The sequence below is a fragment of the Lemur catta genome, chromosome X (genome assembly GCF_020740605.2).
Source record: "Lemur catta isolate mLemCat1 chromosome X, mLemCat1.pri, whole genome shotgun sequence".
NCBI lineage: Eukaryota > Metazoa > Chordata > Mammalia > Primates > Lemuridae > Lemur > Lemur catta.
The window spans coordinates 17,650,142-17,671,481 of record NC_059155.1 but is presented as its reverse complement, the minus strand read 5'-3'; the positions used below and the strand labels follow the sequence as shown (position 1 = coordinate 17,671,481).

General features: G+C 39.0%; 1 protein-coding gene and 1 non-coding gene across 2 annotated transcripts; one reads left to right on the top strand and one right to left on the bottom strand.

The window, feature by feature from the left end:
- Positions 1-366: 366 nt before the first annotated feature.
- Positions 367-16,638, bottom strand: LUZP4 (leucine zipper protein 4). Its single transcript, XM_045537815.1, is given in 7 exon segments — positions 367-543; positions 545-822; positions 3,683-3,798; positions 5,655-5,778; positions 7,186-7,282; positions 8,481-8,490; positions 16,548-16,638. Coding segments are annotated over 7 exon segments (855 nt in total). The 3' UTR covers positions 367-404.
- A 4,600-nt stretch (positions 16,639-21,238) lies between these two features.
- On the top strand, positions 21,239-21,340 carry LOC123628950. The gene has a single exon (XR_006731829.1). It is a non-coding gene; the product is annotated as a U6 spliceosomal RNA (small nuclear RNA).

Sequence of the window (21,340 nt, the reverse complement as noted above, 5' to 3'; positions counted from 1 at the left end):
GCCCACCAGGTTGGAAGGTCCAAAGGGGATTAGACAATGAGTCAATATATTCTGATTGTGGGGGAAGCTCAGTAGGAAAGGCTGAGTACATGGGACTCTGCCAGGGAAAGCAGACCTAGATGGAACAACTCAATGGGACACCTTGGGAAACTGGATGATAACCAGAGGACATCAGAAAGTTGAGAGAACATTGATACCATGTATATATTACCTCCATTCTATTAATATCTTTGTCCCAAAACATACCTATTACAACAAATACATATTTAGCCATTAAAATATAGATATGTAAAGCATGCCTTTTCCTTTCCATATCATTCAACACATTGTACTAATGATTAAGGACTTGCTGTATTTTTACCTGTAATATTCAGAATCAGTTATGGGTAATCTTTGGATTCTTCCTACTGGTCGGTGTTTTCGATATCTCTCTGCTTGGCCATGAGATCTTCCTGATTGACCATAAGATATCTTTGAGTGACCATAAGCTCTCTTTGAGTAGTGATAAGATCTCTTTAATTGGCCACAAGATCTCTTTGATTGACCATAAGATCTCTCTGATTGGACATGGGATCTCTCTGATGGACCATGAAATCTCTCTAATTGGCCATGAGATCTCTTTGATTGACCATAAGATCTCTTTGATTGATAATGAGATCTGTGTAAGTGGCCTTGGGATCCCTCTGAATGGTATTGATTTTCTTCTGGTTGGCCCTGAGATCCTTCCCGATCATTTTGATTTCCTTCTGATTGATGCTGGTGCCCCTCTGATTGGCCTTGATTCTTCTCTGCTTGGGCCTCATCATTGTCATTGCACTTCTCCTGCAGAGAACCCCAATTAAGCAAAACAAATGAAACATATACCCCATGATTTGATTAAGTCATAATGATATATTCTCAAGACAACTTCTATAACTGTTTCTTTTAGAATTCCACTGTGCCTACTTTTATATATTAACCAGTTTTCAGAATTAACTTGCAGAATAGCTCTAATGTCATCGACACAAAGAATATTATGTACATAACATTTAATAAAATAAAAAATATGGAAAATTAATTGTTTTGTGAGTTTGAATATATTCCAAGGTCATATTCTACCTACCATTTTCTGGACCTATTTTTTTACTAAAGAAAAGAGAGATTCTGTGACTTTATAGTTGAAGAGAGACAGAATATTTAATAATATTTTGTAATACAAATCCTTAGGATCAAAGAAAAGTGTTCAAAACCATACTGTTTGTCTGCTTGATGATCATTGAAGGAAACTATCCATCTTCTTCAATATAAATTAATACTTAATTCTAGAGAGAAAGACAAAGCAAGTGAAGGGGAAGGAAGCTATAAAGGGAGTATAAGGTTGGCTTAATATTATTAAAGTAAATTAGACTGGGAACAACGCTGCCTTTCTAAGTTTTAATTTTTTTTTTTTTTTTTTGAGACAGAGTCTCACTCTGTTGCCCGGGCTAGAGTGCCATGGCGTCAGTCTAGCTCACAGAAACCTCAAACTCCTGGGCTCAAGCAATCCTTCTGCCTCAGCCTCCTGAGTAGCTGGGACTACAAGCATGTGCCACCATGCCCGGCTAATTTTTTCTATATATATACTTTTAGCTATCCATATAGTTTCTTTCTATTTTTAGTAGAGACGGGGTCTTGCTCTTGCTCAGGCTGGTCTCGAACTCCTGAGCTCAAACAATCTGCCCGCCTCGGCCTCCCAAGTGCTAGGATTACAGGCTTGAGCCACCGCGCCCGGCCAAAGTTTTAAATTTTTAAGCCAAAAGGGCAGTGAAGTGAATAAGCTAAATGCAAATAGTGAAACCTCTGACAAATCTCTATGATGCTACATAAATGTAAGTGGAAAACACCATATGGACCATGCTGAGAAATCAAGCTTTTTAGTAAATATTGCCTGACAAGGAAAACATGCCCTACATTTGGCATTATGACTTTCTAGTTTAATAATACCAGAAGCTGGAAGCAACTATTAAACAGCAGGGGAAACACCAGCATAAATAATATTATGCATAGAAAACTTTAGTAAGAAAAATATGAAAAATTACTTACTTTGCTAAATGCATAAAGCCATAGCCACTCTACAGCTTTTATACTAAAAAACCTAAGTAAGGAGATTGGGTGGAATGCATATGTACCTCTTCTCCTTTCTAAGTGACTAGTGTTGGGAACACAGCGAGTCAAGAGGAAAGATAGGATTGAGACTCATCTCCTAAGGACCCATATGTACCCAAGTACCTTTCTAAAGGAGGTTGCAGTCCTTTTATAAATGTTTATATAAGAAATATTTTCATCAACTTGGATACTACAGATTTCCTATCTTTAGAAAATTAAATGCACATTAGTTTCCTATTATATGATAAACTAGTAGACACCTTCCATCAAAAAGAATTGTGTTGAATAAATACAATTATGTTCTACTGATACTAAGATTAAATCTTGTGAAGTACAAAACTGGCGTATTAGAATTGCAAAGCATTACTGGAAACTGTAATTATTCAATTTATTGGTAAAATAATTATGCTTAAATTTTAATGGATCTCTTTACCACAGGGTATTTTTATTTCTAGTGAGTTCTGCTATAATGATAGTCTTGAAAGTTTCAAAAGTATGAACAATAGAAGGATACTTTCAGTTTGAAAATACTGTTTTACAATATTCTCAGTTCATTTATGCATCTTGGACTGTACAAAAGAAAGCTCATGTTCTTCTTTCCAAACTTTATCAAAAACCTTGTCATCCTACAAGGCACAGATCAAATGCCATCACCTCCATCAAACTTTTTCAAGTCCCTCCAATCAGAATGAATAACTACATCCCCACAATATATAAACTATTAGAACACACACTGCATACCGCTTGGCATTACATTTCTCTCTCATCTTTCTCTCCCACCACCACATACAATATTTGAAGCAGGCTGTTCTGGTACCACAGTTCCTGTATAGAGCAGGCATTGAATCAATCAATATTTATTAAATTTAGATGAATCCTTCAAATATTTGAATGCAACATGTTCCTATCCAAAACAAACAAATAAATATTTGCATTTACGTAATTTGGCAAAAATGGTTTAAGCTCCCAGAACTGCCATTTTTGCTAAATGACCACATAACATCTTAAGAGGAATCGGTTTATAAAGCCAAGCTAAAACATTAGTGCCAATGTTAGCTCATAAATCTGGATATGAGCACCTCTCGAATTCCTGTCAGTGACTGGCTCACCTATACAAATTTAGAGGTGATGGATTTGTATAAGTATGGTCTGTCCCACTTGTTGGTCCCAAAGTATATTTCATAACCTATAGCATCTGACTTCTGGCTTTTACAATTCATTCACAAGGCTACTTAAACTGTTTTTATACTGTAAGTTAAGATCAAAGACTCTGTATGAGGACAAAAATGAGAATGATTATATAGGACACATCACAATAACCAATAATCTATTTTGGCATTTTATAAATTCAAGATTTTTAGCAATGATTGAAAATAGCAAAAATTAACTTTATTAAAATAGTTATGGGGTAAAAACAACTAATAAATATTGAATTTATATTATGTTCAAGGCATCATTAAGAAACAATTCTTGCACAGAATTTAAAATAATCCTTAATATTAAGAAAAATATTAAATTTAAGACCTTTTGTATTAGCTAATTCTTGGTACTTATTTACCTGCTTCATTAAAGGCTGGCTGTTTAAACGGCTTTGTCCAGACTTGAATCCAGAAGGTTCGTGGTGTGGTTTATCACAATTTCTTTCCTCCAAGTTGTTTCTGTATCTTGAATATTCTTTAAAAAATAATTATTTTCTGTAGTTTCAGTCAGTAAATTCAACATATCTTTCAAGAGTATTATCTATGATCTCATTTTTAAAAGCTATGCACTGGGTTTTGTAAAACCTTTGATATTTAATTACTCTGATATCAACTGGGAGTCTTACTGAATTCTAGAACAGTTTTTGCCATACTATTTTTATTCACGTATCTTAGTAGGGTGGTCTTTTCTGTACACAATACTTCAAATTTGGTTTCATATACCACCAAAGTTGGGACATATTATCTGAAATTAATTGAAAGAATACTCCAATAGAAAAAGGAGAGATGGGCCGGGTGTGGTGGCTCATGCCTATAATTCTAGCACTCTGGGAAGCCAAGATGGGCGGATCGTTTGAGCTCAGGAGTTTGAGACCAGCCTGAGCAAGAGTGAGACATCCATCTCTACTAAAAAAATAGAAAGAAATTATCTGGACAACTAAAAATATATAGAAAAAATTAGCTGGGCATGGTGGCTTGAGCCTGTAGTCCCAGCTACTCGGGAGGCTGAGGCAGTAGGATCGCTTGAGCCCAGGAGTTTGAGGTTGCTGTGAGCTAGGCTGATGCCATGGCAACTCTAGCCAGGGCAACAGAGTGAGACTCTGTCTCCAAAAAAAAAAAAAAAGAAAAGAAAAGAAAAAGGAGAGATGGAGAAAAACTGTCTGTTGTGTATTAATCATGTGGATATTTGCCTCAATTGTCTGCTTTGCTTTGGATACTAAAGATAGCTTAAGAAACTATCAAATAGAGCTGGAACCCATTCTACAAAGTGAAGTATCCCAAGAATGGAAAAAGGAGCACCACATATACTCACCATCAAATTGGTTTCACTGATCATCACCGAAGAGCACATTTAGGAATAACATTAATTGGGTGTCGGGCAGATGTGGGGGGGAGGGGATGGGTGTATACATACATAATGAGTGCGATGCGTGCTGTCTGGTGGATGGACATGCTTGAAACTCTGACTCAATGGGGGGTGTGGGGGCAAGGACAATATACGTAACCTAAACTTATGTACCCTCATAATATGCTGAAATAATAATAATAAAAAGAAACCATCAAAGAATATAGCTCTCCTAAAGACTCATAAAAATCAATTTTATGTTTGGGTAGGAACATGAGAATGGGCCATCTCACCATTCTTAGCTGCTTTGCCTCTATAATAACCAACATCCCTTTCCTTTCTTAACAGGTTGAGCCATGGAAGATTCAAACAAGGACTTTAATGAAGCTGGGTATGCAAATGGTAGAGTATGCCCAATGTCAAGATGGTTCCTACACGTTCACTAAACCATGAAGACCCTTAATTGTCGAAAAGACTTCCCTACTGTGGCAATCTGCAGCACATTCATATTAAAATATGCACACTGCACTGACCAACAAAGTTAAGGATACAGAGAACTTTCTTTATGTTCTACCCCACTTTCTTTGGCCTATGACATTCTTTTTTTTTTCCCAAAATGTGGATGCCATGGTGGTCAGATTATCGACCATGCTCTTAACCCTACTGGATTGCCTTCTAAAAGTGGAACTGGACTAACCAGCCCAGGCTTGTAAGTAAGTACAAAGCATTTCTCAGCCTATATGATTACTTTTCTCATCCTGCCCTCATATAAATAAAAAAATACACATATAAATTAAAAAATTTTTTTTTCATTTGACATGGCATAAATTCTTACCAACCCTGTATAAGTCCATATCCAGGAAAAATAAAACAAGCAACATAATGCAATTTTAGAACAACATTGCAAGTTCTTGAATTTGCTTACCTAGTTATTCACAAATAATTCAGAATCTTTTTACCACCCGTGATTTTTTAGTATACTTTACCTCTCCGCCTATGATCCCATTTTGAATTCAAGTTATTTTTTCCACGGTTCTGTTTCTTATTCTTTATTTCTTCAGCGCTTCCACTTTCTGTCTTTCTAAGAATTATGTCATCTATATTAAGAAATATATAAAAGTGAAGAAAATGGAAAAAGCTAAATAAAAACAATGTGTCTTAAGCAAATAATCTATATTCTATCTCATCATATTTTAGAACACTTAAAAATTGGTAGCCTTAAAAATGATAATATAATAATAATAATGAATGTGTAAAACAATAACAAAAGTAAAAAAATGGAGACATTTTAGGGTTAGTTTCCGGGAAAAAGAAAGAAAAATTCCTGTTAAACTTATGGTAATTTCATTTATGCAAAACCAAAATACTGTCAGATTGCAATAGCTCAAGGGGGAGAACATATAAATATATGATTTGACTAAATGTTATTTCAGTTTCCGAGAAATACAGAGCAATAGTGTCATCACTGATTAAATGTAAGTACTAGACAATTAGTTACACATATTTTCTCCAAAATTATGTTCACAGGGAGATACCACAGAGGCGAGGGACCTGGGTTATTTGAGTAGCAAGAATCAATCAGACTTTACTTTGTGTCAGGCATGTTCTTATGTACTCAAGTAGAGAGCACTTAGAAGGCATGATTTGAATGATGGGAGACAGGTACAACCTGCTCTAAAATGCCTCTCCTAACATCTGGAATGGAAAGGTCTATAGGTGGGATGTTCTATCAGTGGATGAAAGCTTACTTAGGTTAAGACATCTTTAGAAATAAGCACAGGCTAGAGATTTGGAAGGAACAAGAGATTCTGAAAGAAAGAGGAGGAGCTGAAAAGGGAACAAAAGAGACAGTTGGGTGCCAAAGATTAAACCACTCCTTTATTATTTTGCTTAGTACTAGTCCTGCCTCAGGTCTCTAAGTATCTAATTCTGATTTTCTTTGAAATATCTGACATATCCAAAGGTAAAAGACAGTGTAAAGCTCAACAATCAATTGAGTGCTTTTGCTCTTTTTTTTAATAGAGATTTTTTTCTTTCTTGAGAAACTGAAGACGTGGGTACATCAAATAAAACCAATTTCTGGGGGGAAATAAACCCCACAATAGAAAAAGAAGTTAACACTGTCAGAGTCACAGCAGAACCCAGAGAATATATTTATATAATTGAAAAATTCTAGGTGTTTCATAATTGACATTTTGATATAAAATGACCTATTAAATTTACAGTTTGTGACTCTTGCTCGGAAGTCTTCAAACCCTGAGCTGATTAAGTACCATTTCTTGATAATCCCATTTTAAACCTTGGTTCTGTCTGTATCTCAGCAGTTATTGGTTTTAACATCTCCTGCAGACATAATCTTTAGTTTTCTGTTCCTTGTATTTCTTATGCATTCTCTTTTCTTCTCTGTTTTTCCTCTGTTCTGTTTCCCCAATATTCTACATTTAAAATCTGTACAAATGTCTGTACAGATTTTTTTCTCGTTACAGTATAAGAGAGTGTACGAACAGCATATCTTACAGGACACCACAGGAAGATTTTTAAATCTCCAACCTCCCCATCAAACCTGAAACAATCACTACCCGGTTTATAGGGACCCAATGACATGGATGACTTCCTAAACAGGACAACAAAATTTCAGAGAGGAGAAAGTGAAAGCAAGCTCCTTCCTGAGTCAGTACCTTTCGCAATGACCTGAGGGAGTACTCTGGGATCAGTCTGTCTTGTGGCACTCAGAGACAATTTGCAGTGACTTTTAATTTTTCCACTCCTCAGAGTCACCAAAGATAACCCTAGTGGCTAGCTCTGTTTTAGAATCACTTGGTAAAGAACTGATACGAAGCTATTATCAGGCCTGTTCTGAACCATATAGTACTATACAGGAATGCTATAGCATGGCTTTAAATCCTGTTAGGGGCCTCATTTGCCCAAAAGGACTTAAATCATTTGAAGTTTCAATAAAACCACCCTGCAACTCACATTATCCTTTTTAACTCAGGGATGAAATAAATGAAATGGCTCCAGAAATATCTAGAGACCTCTTCCCCTATAATCAAATCTTTCTCAGATTATTTTTTATCTTACACATAACACCATAAAGACAACTTCAGTCTTAGCGTTATCCTGGCAGTGCCACATTAATCCCATAGGATTTTTTGAATCCTTTCCCTTTGAATATATTACTGTATAGAAGCATTTTCCCATCTCAGTCTCAACCAATCCAAATAACATGACTTTTTATTACTATGATCGAACAAACATCAGAGAAAGAATAGAGAATAGCAGTAGTATTACACAAAGCAAAATGCTGCATATTTCATATGAGATGAGGTTTTTATAGACATGCCTGGCTGAGTTATTCCCAAACAGGCTTTGCCAACATCAACTGGCACAGATCACATTCAACAAATGGGTATAAGTTTCTATCTCAGGCCGGGCGCGGTGGCTCACGCCTGTAATCCTAGCACTCTGGGAGGCCGAGGCGGGTGGATCGCTCGAGGTCAGGAGTTCGAGACCAGCCTGAGCAAGAGCGAGACCCCGTCTCTACCAAAAATAGAAAGAAATGATTTGGACAGCTAAAAATCTATATAGAAAAAATTAGCCGGGCATGGTGGCGCATGCCTGTAGTCCCAGCTACTTGGGAGGCTGAGGCAGTAGGATCGCTTAAGCCCAGGAGTTTGAGGTTGCTGTGAGCTAGGCTGATGCCACGGCACTCACTCTAGCACGGGCAACACAGCGAGACTCTGTCTCAAAAAAAAAAAAAAAAAGGTTTCTATCTGCTACCTGACCAACAGCATCAAGCTATTTTGACTCACAGTAATTGTTCTAGAAGAAAAAAGGCAGAAATTTACTCTGGTATCCATCAAAATCTATAATAAGGAGAATCTGTGAGTCAATAGCATATTATTTTCTCACTTATTTAGCCCCACTCTAAGGCTGTTCACCACCCTGGACCACAAAAGATTTTGTTGCAGGGTTAACATTTATGTTTTCTTCAAAATGGTCAATGCTTTCACCCAGTTTAGACTCATAAGTGATAGTACTGCCTTCCCTTTAAAATGTCAGCAACCCCATGATATGGGTTCAGCTTTAATGACTACATCCATAGTTGCTATATAAAATTCATTACACTAAGAGGAAATTCAATTTTCTGTTACTTTTCAATTTTTGTTGTATTTACTCCACAATTTAATTTCATATCAAAGGGATCATTTGTGCAAAGGAAGATAAACACATCCAAGTAGAGTACAGAAAAATATGTTTCACAACGGACAATAGCAATTTGTTCTGACAGCCTGTAAGACAGAGAAATGAAACTCTGTTTAAAAGATGGAAAGGATGTCATGGGTATATTTCAGACTTGAAAATAATCACCCACACATTTCTCTCATTTAAACTGCCTCTTAAATCAGCTTTTCTGAAATAAGACTAAAATATAGCATTTACTAAACTATAGAGGCGGAAAGAGGCTGAAAATCCCTGAATTTGGAATGGAAACATTAAGTGGGGGAAGTACCAATTCCTCATCTTACAGATGGGAAAACTGAAACCCAGAGAGCAGAAATGACTTGTCCAAGGTTAGCTGATAAAACAACTGGGATTAGAACATAAATCTCCTGAACATAAAGAGCTTTGAAAGTCATGTTAAGATTTTAAAATTTTATCCTAGAGGTTAGTGGTTCTCTACCATGGCTGTGCATCAGAATCACTTGGGGATTAGATGGTTAAAATACAGGACCCCTATTCAAGATTATGACTCAGTAGGACTGGACTGGGACTCCAGTATCTGTATTTTTTTTAACAAAGTCCTCCAAGTAATTCTGATGTTCAGCCAGGATTGCAAACAGCTGCCCTGAATGATAAAGAACCTTGAAGAATATAGGACTGAGATTATGAAAATGATGGTTTGGGGAAATATCAATTTGTGATTGGCAGTAGATTGGAGAATAGAGTGAGACTACAAAAACTAAAGCTAGTTCTTTTAGGGGGAGGCAGATGGATTGCAATAGTCTAAGAGTGAAGAGATAAAAATTTATACTAGGATGGTGTCAGGAAAAAAGTACAAGAACAAGAAGTTCTCTTCCTATCCACCTCAGATGCAACAGGAACATTGACTGCAGAGACCTCCACAGCCTCATTCCTTTCTACCCATCCTCTTGCAAGCAGAAAGCTCTTCCCCCACAGCTCACAGTATTCTCACTGGACCACCAGTCATCAAAGACCTCTCCAGGTCACAAAGGAAATGAAGCCAAACTGGGAAGGAGGAGCAACCCATAGAGAGATATCTTTAAAACTACGGCAGAGTGAGATGCCTTCCTAGAATTCTCAGTTTGACCCTGAAACACATTACTGCATAAAATATTATTATAAATGGTTGCTACAATCTGAATATCAGTACCATATCTTTGCTATATGTGCATCAAATACACTTGTGTATTACCCTAGAAACCTATTCACCCTTTATAATATTTCTATGGGAGAAATTCTTTACATATCCAACAGCTGGCATACAAATGAGGTATTGGAACATAACAATACATTTACCAGCTGTGAATTGCCTTTATATGATTAAGTATCAACTGAATGACATAGAGAATAAATGCTCCAGAACTAAAGAAAAAAACCGATTACTGTGTACCGGAACAGCTGCAAAATCCTTGTGACTGAGGTGGGTGGGATATGTAGAATTTGAATGAGGGGAAAGATCTGGGCACTCCAGGAAAGAGAAACAGGACAAAAAGAGGCTTAGAGTCAGGAATTAATATAGTATGTTCAGGGAGAAGATCAGCTTGGCTTGAATGGAAGATTAAGGCTACAGGCTTCTGAGGGGAAAGGTTAGACAGATAAGATAGATACAAGTGATGAAAAGCCTTGAGTATCAACACCTTAGTATACAGTAAGGGAGAGAAGCTAAGGCACAAATAGTGAGGGTAATAGACACCTTATGGGGGAGAATCCCACATAATCTGTAGCCTAGTGTTATGTCAATGTACCAAATAACAAGCACTAACTGAGAGAATCTTATGAGCCTGGCAATAAGCTAGGTATCACAAGAAATCAAGAAATTGATCAATGCTTTTTTTATTATTATTTCAGCATACTGTGGGGGTACAAAAGTTTAGGTTATGTATATTGCCCTTGCCCCCCCACCCCCGAGTCAGAGCTTCAAACGTGTCCATCCCCTAGACAGTGCGCATCACACTCATTATGTCTGTATACACCTATCTCCTCCCCGACCCACATCTTCCCGACACCCAATCAATGTTATTCCTAAATGTGCTCTTAGGTGATGATCAGTGAAACCAATTTGATAGTGAGTACATTTGGTGCTTATTTTTCCATTCTTGGGACACTTCACTTAGTAGAATGGGTTCCAACTCTATCTCGGAAAATACAAGAGGTGCTATATCACCATTGTTTCTTATAGCTGAGTAGTACTCCATAGTTCAATGCTTTTTTATTAATTTTTTTTTTTTTAGAGATGGGATCTTGCTCTTTTGCCTGGAGTGCAGTGGCACCATCATAATTCACTGCAACCTCCAAAACCTTGGTTCAAGCGATCCTCTCACCTCATCTTCCCGAATAGCTGGGACTACAACCACAGGCCACCACGTCTGGTTATTTTTTTAATTATTATTTTTTGTAGAGACAGGGTCTCACTATGTTTCCCAGGCTGGTCTTGAACTTCTGGCCTCAAGTGGTCCTCGTGCCTCAGCCTCCCAAAGCACTGGGATTAGAGGCATGAGCCACCCGTGCCTGGCCAGATCAATGCTTTTAAATCACAGATAATTTATATGATTGTTGCACAGCTATTTGAAAGTAATTATAATTTTTATTTCATCATTGGCTGTCTTTATAAGCTAAGTCCACATGTTAAAGAAAACTTTTAGCAAAAGCTGTAAAGCTGCCTAAACCACAAAAAGAGAATAGACAAAGAAAATGTGAATGATGGGTGCATTTAATGTAACAATCTTTAAAAGCAAATATGTTTGTTATTTTCCAAAGTAAGTTCTGTGTGGCTTCCAATAAAATGGAAAAGTTTTGCATAAAACAGATCTTTCACCTCATTTCTTGCCAAATGCTGATGTTCCATTTCTCTTTGCACTTACAACACTGATAATGGTGTCACCTCAGGACAAGACTGTATGGCATAGTATCATCTAAACTCATGCTGAGTCCAGACATCAGTATTTAAAATGTCAAAGGTGATGAAAGTTAATTGAGTAGGAAATTTTAATTGTAAAGGTACTTCAGATTCAAAAGGGAAAAAAATATATATTTCAGCTACATAATCTTGAACATCCATTCTATGCTATATTTTCTGGAAATAAATGTAGTATTTAGGATTTCATAAATGTTTCATATCAAATTCACAAATGTTCAAACTGAAATATAATTGAAAAAAAAAATGGTATTAGGAAAAGATACCTATGCCTCCAACTTAGAAATGTACTATGAGACTAAAAAAAGACCTCAGGTATAGCCTGAGTGAAATCAGTGAATTTAGCAATGACATTCTTCTAATTCCTTTTGTAAATGGTTCCTTATTTGACTGGTAGGTAACAAAAGAGTTTCTCATGTTGGCGTGGATGCGGAGAGACAGGAACACTCTTACACTGCTGGTGGGACTGCAAACTAGCGCAACCCCTGTGGAAAGCAATATGGAGATACCTTAAACAGATTCAAGCAGACCTACCATTTGATCCAGCAATCCCATTATTGGGCATCTACCCAGAAGAACAAAAATCATTCTATAACAAAGACACCTGTACCCGAATGTTTATAGCAGCACAATTCACAATTGCAAAGATGTGGAAACAACCCAAATGCCCATCAATTCACGAATGGATTAGTAAACTGTGGTATATGTATACCATGGAGTATTACTCAGCTATAAGAAATAACAGTGATACGACATCTCTTTGGTTCTCCTGGAGAGAGTTGGAACCCATTATATTAAGTGAAGTATCCCAAGAATGGAAAAACAAGCATCACATGTACTCACCAGAAAACTGGTTTCCCTGATCATCACCTAAATGCACATCGGGGAAGGGTACCAATTGCATATCAGACTGAGACGGGGGGGAGGGGGGGGGGCGGGGGGGGGGAGGGGATGGGTGTATGCCTACATGACGAGTGCGTTGCGCACCGTCTGGGGAATGGTCATGCTTGAAGGTGCTGACTCGGGGAGGTGGGGGGGTGGGGGGAGGGGATGGAGGTATGACTACATGGTGAGTGCCAGGCGCACTGTCTGGAGAATGGACAAGCTTGAGGCTCTGACTCAGGGGGATGGGCTGTATATAACCTGAGCTTTTGTACCCCCATGATGAGCTGAAATTAAAAAAAAAAAAAAAAGAGTTTCTATAGTCCTTTCCAACTCTGAAATTCTATTAACAAGATTAGAAAACTGAAGGAGAAAACTTTAGTATAAGAAGTATTTCTGTTTTATAGAAATTCTGTTAGGTACATACTGAAATTGGATAAATACCTATTTGAACAGAATTGGCATTTAATAATCAATGACACTGAAAAGCTTTCTCATGTATACCTATGTGTCCTATAAAATGTACTTAATGTTTTCTATTTTGCTTTTCTTCTCTCTAAATATATAGGTGTATGCTAAGTGGGCCAGAAAGAACAAATGATCTCACAGTAGGTAAAGAAAAAACAACTGAGAAACATCACAGGTCTCAATTTTTCAAACATAACTTATGAATTTATTTAAAAACTTACTTTTAAAAAAGTTTCCTAATTATTCACACCCTTGGAGTGTGTTGCAGGGTTTTTTAAAAAGTGAAATCATAGATAATTTTAGCCTCCAGGCTTCGTAATTCCATAGACCTCCATTTGATTTGTTGCACGGTAATGGAATTGTACAATAATATATACAGCACTAGAAATCATAGATCTCATAAGCTATGATTTAGGGCTGAACTCCAATTGCTGCTCAGCCTCTCCATATTGAAAAGAAAACAAATGCTTTTGAACCTGGGTAAGATGTCTAAGGATCCTTCTAACAGAGGCTATGAAGTTATAAGGAAGGCGTCCTTAATACAAAAACCAATCTTTTTCCAGAGTCTCATGTTCCTTCTCTTAGTTCTCAGAATGTATCATTACAGAGACATGGGGCTTTGTTCATGCTGCTCTCTGTAATGATATTGTCCACTGGATCCACTTAGAGAACATTTAGCAATTCTTTCAAGGAGAACCATTTGATCCAGGCTTCCCCAAAGAGGATTAAAGAAAAACAGCATTCCTCATACAGTTTTAAATTGATCACACTGCTTAAGGTGACATATGTACAATTTTACTAGATAAATTGTGTAATTTTTTTGTGAAAAGCATAATTATATTGTATTGTATTTTATTACGGGTTGAAAACACTATTTTATAGTTATAAATTTTTAAAATAAACTATAATTTTTGTAAATACCATTTTGTCATTTTTAAAATATTTAAAACACTAGAAACCTCACAAAATGTGACTTAGATTCCTCTAAATTTCTGAGTCTGACTATACATACTTCCAGAACACTTAAAACAACATATAATTGCACATATTTATTTACCTGCCTCTCTAACTAGATTATGAGGTGCTTCAGAAGAGGCCATTATGTATCAGTGTACTAAGTACCTAGCAGAGTGCATACTTTGTAAATATTTGTGTATTTATGATATAACATATGTAGCAGGCAGAAAAGGGTTCCTTTCTTTCTAACTACAGTACTTTTGCCTTGGTCTCTTTTAGATAAAAGGGGCGGACACAGAAGCCCAGTTCCTGTTAAGTTCTTGCTGTTGCCAGTTCTAATTTTGGTCTTATTTTTGCCTTTTATTTGTAAACAAGGACTCTAATACTTTTTGGGTATGTTTACTAGAGACAAGTACACCCCCATTTCTTTTTATTTTTTATTTATTTATTTTTATTTATTTATTTTTTTTTGAGACAGAGTGTCGCTGTGTTGCCCGGGCTAGAGTGAGTGCCGTGGCGTCAGCCTAGCTCACAGCAACCTCAAACTCCTGGGCTTAAGCGATCCTCCTGCCTCAGCCTCCCGAGTAGCTGGGACTACAGGCATGCGCCACCATGCCCGGCTAATTTTTTCTATATATATATTTTAGTTGGCCAGATAATTTCCCTCTATTTCCAGCAGAGACGGGGTCTCGCTCTTGCTGAGGCTGGTCTTAAACTCCTGACCTGGAGCAACCCACCCGCCTCGGCCTCCCAGAGTGCTAGGATTACAGGCGTGAGCCACCGCGCCCGGCCTACACCCCCATTTCTAAAGTCCACTCTGCCTATTTTCCAACACTTATAAGGCCCTCCTTGGCTGTGCTACTCTAAGCCATTTCTAACACCTGCTCTCCCTATGTGTCCTTTCTCATTTTCAAGGTCTAGTCTCCTTGCTCCTCCCTCTCCTCACTTCTAAGCGTTTCCCTTACTGCTGCTCCTCATCTCATATTTAAGGTCTGAACTCCTATTCCGTAGCCCTCATTTCTAAAGACTGTTGTCCCTCTCCCCCCTCATTTATAACTCAACCCTCACTGCCCTGTCCCCTTCTATTTCTAAGTTTCCCCTTCACTGCCCACTTTGCTCCCTGCCTTTGTAAGATCCTCCATCCCAGCCCTACGCCTTCCTTTTCTAAGGTCTTTAGCCCTTGCTCCTCTTCCCAGGCATTTTAAATGTCTGTTTTCCTTGCTCTTCCCTCCCCACTACTAAAGCCCGCCCCCTTTTGTACGCTTTCTACCCTCATTTTTAAAGGCTTCCTAGTTCTCCTACTCTATCCCTCATTTCTAAATTCTCCTCTACCTGCTCTGCTTCTCTACCCTCACACCCTCCCCGCTATTTCTGCCGTCTGCCCTCCCGCCGTCCCCCTATTCATTTATATGGTGCACTCTGCACTGCCCCGCCCCCTTTTAAGTTTAGCTCTCCCTGCTCTGCTCCCTCACCCTCATCTCTAAGGCCAACCCTCTTTGTCCTGCTCCTCCGTTTCTAAGCTCCACCCTCCTTGCTCTCACCCTCCATCTTGAAGCTTGCGTCTCATTGCTCTTCTCCTCCCCCTCTCATTTCAAAAATGGCCCTTGCTGTTTCCTGCTCCTGCCCCCGTTTCTGAAGTTTCCTTCTTGCCTGCTCTGCTGCCCCTCCACATTTCTAAAGTCAGCCTCCCTCCTCTGCCCCACCTCCCTCCCCCTTTCTAAGGTAGACGACAGCAAGCAGAGAAATTGGTCCAAGTAAAATCCGCTTTTTTCTGGATGTGGTGCGAATGGAGGGTTTTAAGGGCTTTGGTAAAGGATTTATTTTTTCTAAGACTCCACTCTCTGTGTAGGGTTCTGAGGTGAGAGACGAGAAGGTACCAGCAGGGCGGGAAGGCAGTTCAGGGCGAATAACCAGCCAACAAGCAAATCAACCAACCAGCCACCCCTTCGCACTAGGGGATCCCTAGCAGAGTCGCCTAAGCCTGGCTCGTCCTAGCCCTGGAATCTAGTCGTTTCTTACATGCGCTTGCACTGAGAAGAGTGCGCGGTGCTGCTTTTTTGAAGGCGGGCATTTGGTATCATTTCTTAGGAGGGTAAACTATACTGAAATAGTCATTTTTTTTATTCCCCCCCCTCCTCATTGCAGTAACCTTTACTCCCCGCGCGATTTCTTTCAGCTTTCTTCAGAGTTCCCCATCTAAGAGGGAGGAAAGGGCTGGAGGCGCGGGACAGTGGCAACGGAGAGGGGAGGCAGGGGCCGAGGCTGGCCGGGGTTCCCGGAGCACAGGGACGCAGACAGGGAAGCCTCTCCACGGAGGGGTGCGCTCCTCACTCTAGTCTGTCCTAAGCAGAGGTCTCCTGCTCAAAGCCAGTGAGCCCAGACTAGTGGGGGCTAGGATCTGGGATCTACCTACCTGGCGACATATTCATAAAGGGCACACTTCTTGCATTGCTGGAGTCTGGCAGCGCCTTCCCCGAAGATGGCAGCTTTGAAAGCGAAGCCATCTTCTCGGTGTGACCACCGCACCACCCACTGAGGCAGGGCTTATGTAGTAGCCCCTCACTAACCTCCCGAGGTCCCCGTTAACTTGGTCACCCAATCACAGCCTTTCCCTTGGCCGTTCCTAAGGCCCAAGGGGTGGAGCTTGCCACATACCCTTCCTAGGTGTCCTATCAGAAGCTTGTCTTGCAGAAAAACAGCCCAAAGACCCACCCGTATCCTACCCCCTCACCTACCACTATCCCCACCCCCTCCTTTCGAAACTTGTTCTCACCTCACGTGCTCCCGCCACCCAGTGAGCCACGTGTTTTTTTTTCCCTGTGAACTTTTGACCTCTGCCTTTCATAGCTCATAAAATCCATTTCTCCTCTTTGCTGTTGGCACTCCTGGCAAATAAAACCTTATGTTCTTGACTTGGTAGGCTGGTTCTCTCTTCTCAAATTTGTATAAGTGACTGTGAATCTAGCAGCTAGGGCCCATTCACAGGTTTGCAATGCCACTTGCTTTTCGATGACCTCCTTGAAAGTGTGTCTATGACACTTTTTAAGAAAAATGTGATTGTTCCTGTTATTGCCTAAATGCTGCTCAATAAACCCTATTTTAAGGAAGAATCTTGTCATTGGTTCTTCAGAGGAAATAAAAATCAAATTAATAACTTTTGAAAGCTGAAAACGTGTTCAAGCTGTTACACAAGGTCACAACATACATTGTAATTTTGAAATGTAAATTTACTATTTGTTGCATTTAAGTAAATGTTGAGTACCTGGGATGTAAAGATAAATAAATCTTTTTCTCAAGGCACATACAGTTGCCTAAAGAAAATAAATACATGCAAAATATCAATTTAGCTGCAATAATTTAGCCTGGCAACAAATACTGAACCCCTACTGTGTTAGGTTCTGGGGATACATGCATCTACAAAATGTATTTGGTACTCAAAGGAGGAAATCCCTCTAAAGAATAAAAATAATTCATTTAAATCTTGAAAAATTAGGGAATAATTGTAGAGGTGGGAATGATAGTTCTTGGCAGAGGAAGCAGCACTACCAACACTCTCTGGAATGTTCTACCAATTCCATGTGGTAGGGTACCAAGAGATGAGTCTAAAGAGAGCAGCAGAGATGTAGATCATGGAAGGACTTTTATATCATGCTAAGGGTTTGGGGCTTTTTTTCCTGTTACATTTATTGAGGTAAGAAGTGAGAAGGGGGCCAGGCGCGGTGGCTCACGCTTGTAATCCTAGCACTTGGGAGGCCGAGGCAGGCGGATCGCTCGAGGTCAGGAGTTCGAGACCAGCCTGAGCAAGAGCGAGACCCCGTCTCTACTAAAAATAGAAAGAAATTATCTGGCCAACTAAAAGTATATAGAAAAAATTAGCCTGGCACGGTGGCGCATGCCTGTAGTCCCAGCTACTTGGGAAGCTGAGGCAGTAGGATCGCTTAAGCCCAGGAGTTTGAGGTTGCTGTGAGCTAGGCTGATGCCAAGACACTCATTCTAGCCCGGGCAACAAAGCGAGACTCTGTCTCAAAAAAACAAACAAAAAAAAGAAGTGAGAGGGGAAGAGGACCAAGGAATCCCAAGGAAATTACAAAGAAAATTGAGTAAAAATTATCAGAGAAATATGGAAAGAACCAGGAAATAGGTATCCCTGAAATAAAGGGAGAAGCCCAAGAAGAACCTACTAGTCCATCTTATCAAGGGTTGCTGTAAGGTCAAATTAGCTAAGGAATGAAGAATTTATTAAGTTTAGTAATTAAGAGGTTTGATTTTTTTTGCCTTCAGCAGAGTTCTAGCAGGCTGTAAACTGAGGAGTAACTATTCACTTTTCTTTAACAAACACATATAGCATTTACTATCTGCCAGACACTGTCCTAAGAGCTTAATATTTGATTACTTAATCCTCACAATAACCTCATAACATAGGAATTAGTATTATCTCCTTTTCACAGGCAAGGAAATGAAGGCACAGAGGCATCTTAAAAAGTCCCCCAAGAACACATAACTAGTAAATGTTGGAGCTAAATCTTGTTCTAGAAATAATGCTTTTGACCACTACATGTACACAAGATAGAATAGGGTGTTTTGGGTTGTTTTTTTTTTTAAACGGGAAATATGTAATTAAACGTGCTTATAGGCCATGGGAAAGGAAGTAGGAAAGAGAGAGACATTAAAAACAAAGGAAAGGGAATAAGGAAGTAATCAATGGATTCCTTTTCTCCCTAGGTTTTAAAATTGAGTCCAGTAGAGATTGTGCCAGGAGACAACATCATACTTTCCTTAAAATTGCTTCTCTCCTTCTCTTCTCTTCAAATAACGGTAAAACTGTTATTTGATGAATCAGATCTTACAAGAATTTTTTTCTCTTGGATGTTCTCTGCCTTCATTCAAATAGGTTCAGAGTCTCCTGCTACATAAGGATTAATGTACAGTTCAGAATGTTGTTTCTGCAAATAAATTGTAGAAGAACAGTAGGGGTATTTTTTAGTCAAGGGTCTTTTCATTGGAAATAACAGAAACTTACCCAAACTAGGTTTAACAAAAAGGGAGGATTTATTGTAAGAACACAATGGAAGTCAACAGCTTGAAGCACAGTTTGTCCTCAAAAGAGACTGGAACCTGGTTAATTTATTTGACATACCAGCAGTCAATTTGATACAATTGATTACTCCCTCGTCCTTGAATTGCTTTCTTCACTTGACCCCTAGGACACACGCTTTCCTAGGTTTCCTTCTATCTCACTGGCTGCTCTATTTGAGTTTTCCTGTCTGGTTTTGCCTCATCTCACTGACTTCTAAACCATTGGTTTCAAACTTTAGTGTGCCTCAGAATCACCTGGAGGACTTATTAAACCACAGCTTGCTGGGCACCACCCCCAGAGTTCCTGATTCAGTAGGTCTGGGGTAAGACACGAAAATATACATTTCCAACAAGTTTCCCAGTGATGCTGATGTCTGAGGGTCTGGGGCTCAAACTTTGAGAACTCTGCTTTAAACACTGGAGACAGAGCTCAGCCCTTAGACAATTTCTCTGCTTACTTTCACTGTCTTTGTGATGTCGTCCAGTCTCATTATCTTTCAAAAGTAGCTATGCACTGATGTCTCCCAAATTTGAATCTCTAGCTCATATCTCTCCACTGAAAAGTTGTATAACTGACTACCTACTCAACATCTTTACTCAGATATGCAATGGTCATTTCAAACATAATTTTCCAAATCCAAATTTTTATTTTACGTCACAAAACCCACTGCTCTCACATTCTGCCCCATTTTGGTAAATGGCAATTCCATTCTTCTATTTGGTCAGGCTAAAAGTTTATAAGTCATTCTTGACTCTTTTTTTTTGTTTACAGCCTACATCCAGTCCATCTGTAAATTCTGTGAGCTCTGTCTTCAAAATATACAGCCGTTCCCAACCTTTTTGGTACCAGGGACCGGTTGCATGGAAGACAATTTTTCCACTGCCAGGTAGGGGTGGGTAGAAGGCTGAGCTCAGGTGATGATGCAAAGCCCAGTTCCTAACAGGCCACTGACTGATACTGGGCTGCGCATGGGGGGTTGGGGACCACAGAAAATATACACAGAATCTCACCACTTCTCACCTCCTCCACTACTAACATCTTGATTCAAGCCATCATCATTTCTTTCCTAGCTTACTGCAATAGTTTCCTAACTGATCTTTCTATTACTGCCCTGGCCCACTATGTCCATGCTCCACACAGAAGCCAAAGTGAGCCTTTTCAAACATCAGTCAGATCATTGCACTCTGCTCAAAATCTGCCAATGATTCCCCATCTCACATAAACACCAAAATCCTTAGCAGGGCCTACAAAGTCCTGCATAATTAGCCCATTCACTCATTCTGCTCCAGCCACACTGGTCTTGTTGTTGTTCCTTGAATACTCCAACCATGTTCTCTGCCTCAGGGCCTTTGCACTTTCTGTTCCTTCTGCCTGGTATGCATTTCCTCTGCCTCCCAATATTTTTCCAAATATTTGCATGGTTTACTTTTTCAGGTTTTTCTTCAAACAGTACCTTCTCTTATGAAGTTCAACATGTCCATTATATTTTAAATTAAATTCTCATCCTTTATACTTGCAATCCTCCTTCCCTAATTTTTCTCAATTGTATAATATTAATCACCACCTGATAGTCTATATATATTTACCTATTTTGTTTTTTACTGGTCTCCCTCCCCAACACACACTAGAATGTAAATTACATAAGGGCAGAGATTTCTGTCTGATTTGTTCACTGGTGTATCCCTAGCACATAGAACAGTATCTGGCATATAAAAGGTGTTCGATAAATATTGTTAAATCAGTAAATGAAGAAATGAATGTAAAGCCATTGAGCCTAACCACTTCTCTCTTGTTCTCATTCTTCTTTCTCTGAAATCCTATTTCTCTGAATACCAGCCTTCTTTGCCTCTTTGTGTGCAGAACCTAAATACGGTCATTCTTCCACCTTATATCATCTTAGTTAAAACACTGATAACTGAATGACCCAGAATCTGATTGTCCCAACTGAGGTGAGGACATCTATTTTTTTGGCCAGTCAATTGTGGCCAGCATCATATATAAAACCATAGTTGCAAAAACCCATTTGTTTGCTCGCTTCGGCAGCACATATACTAAAATTGGAACAATACAGAGAAGATTAGCATGGCACCTGCACAAGGATGACATGAAATTAAATTTTTAAAAATTAT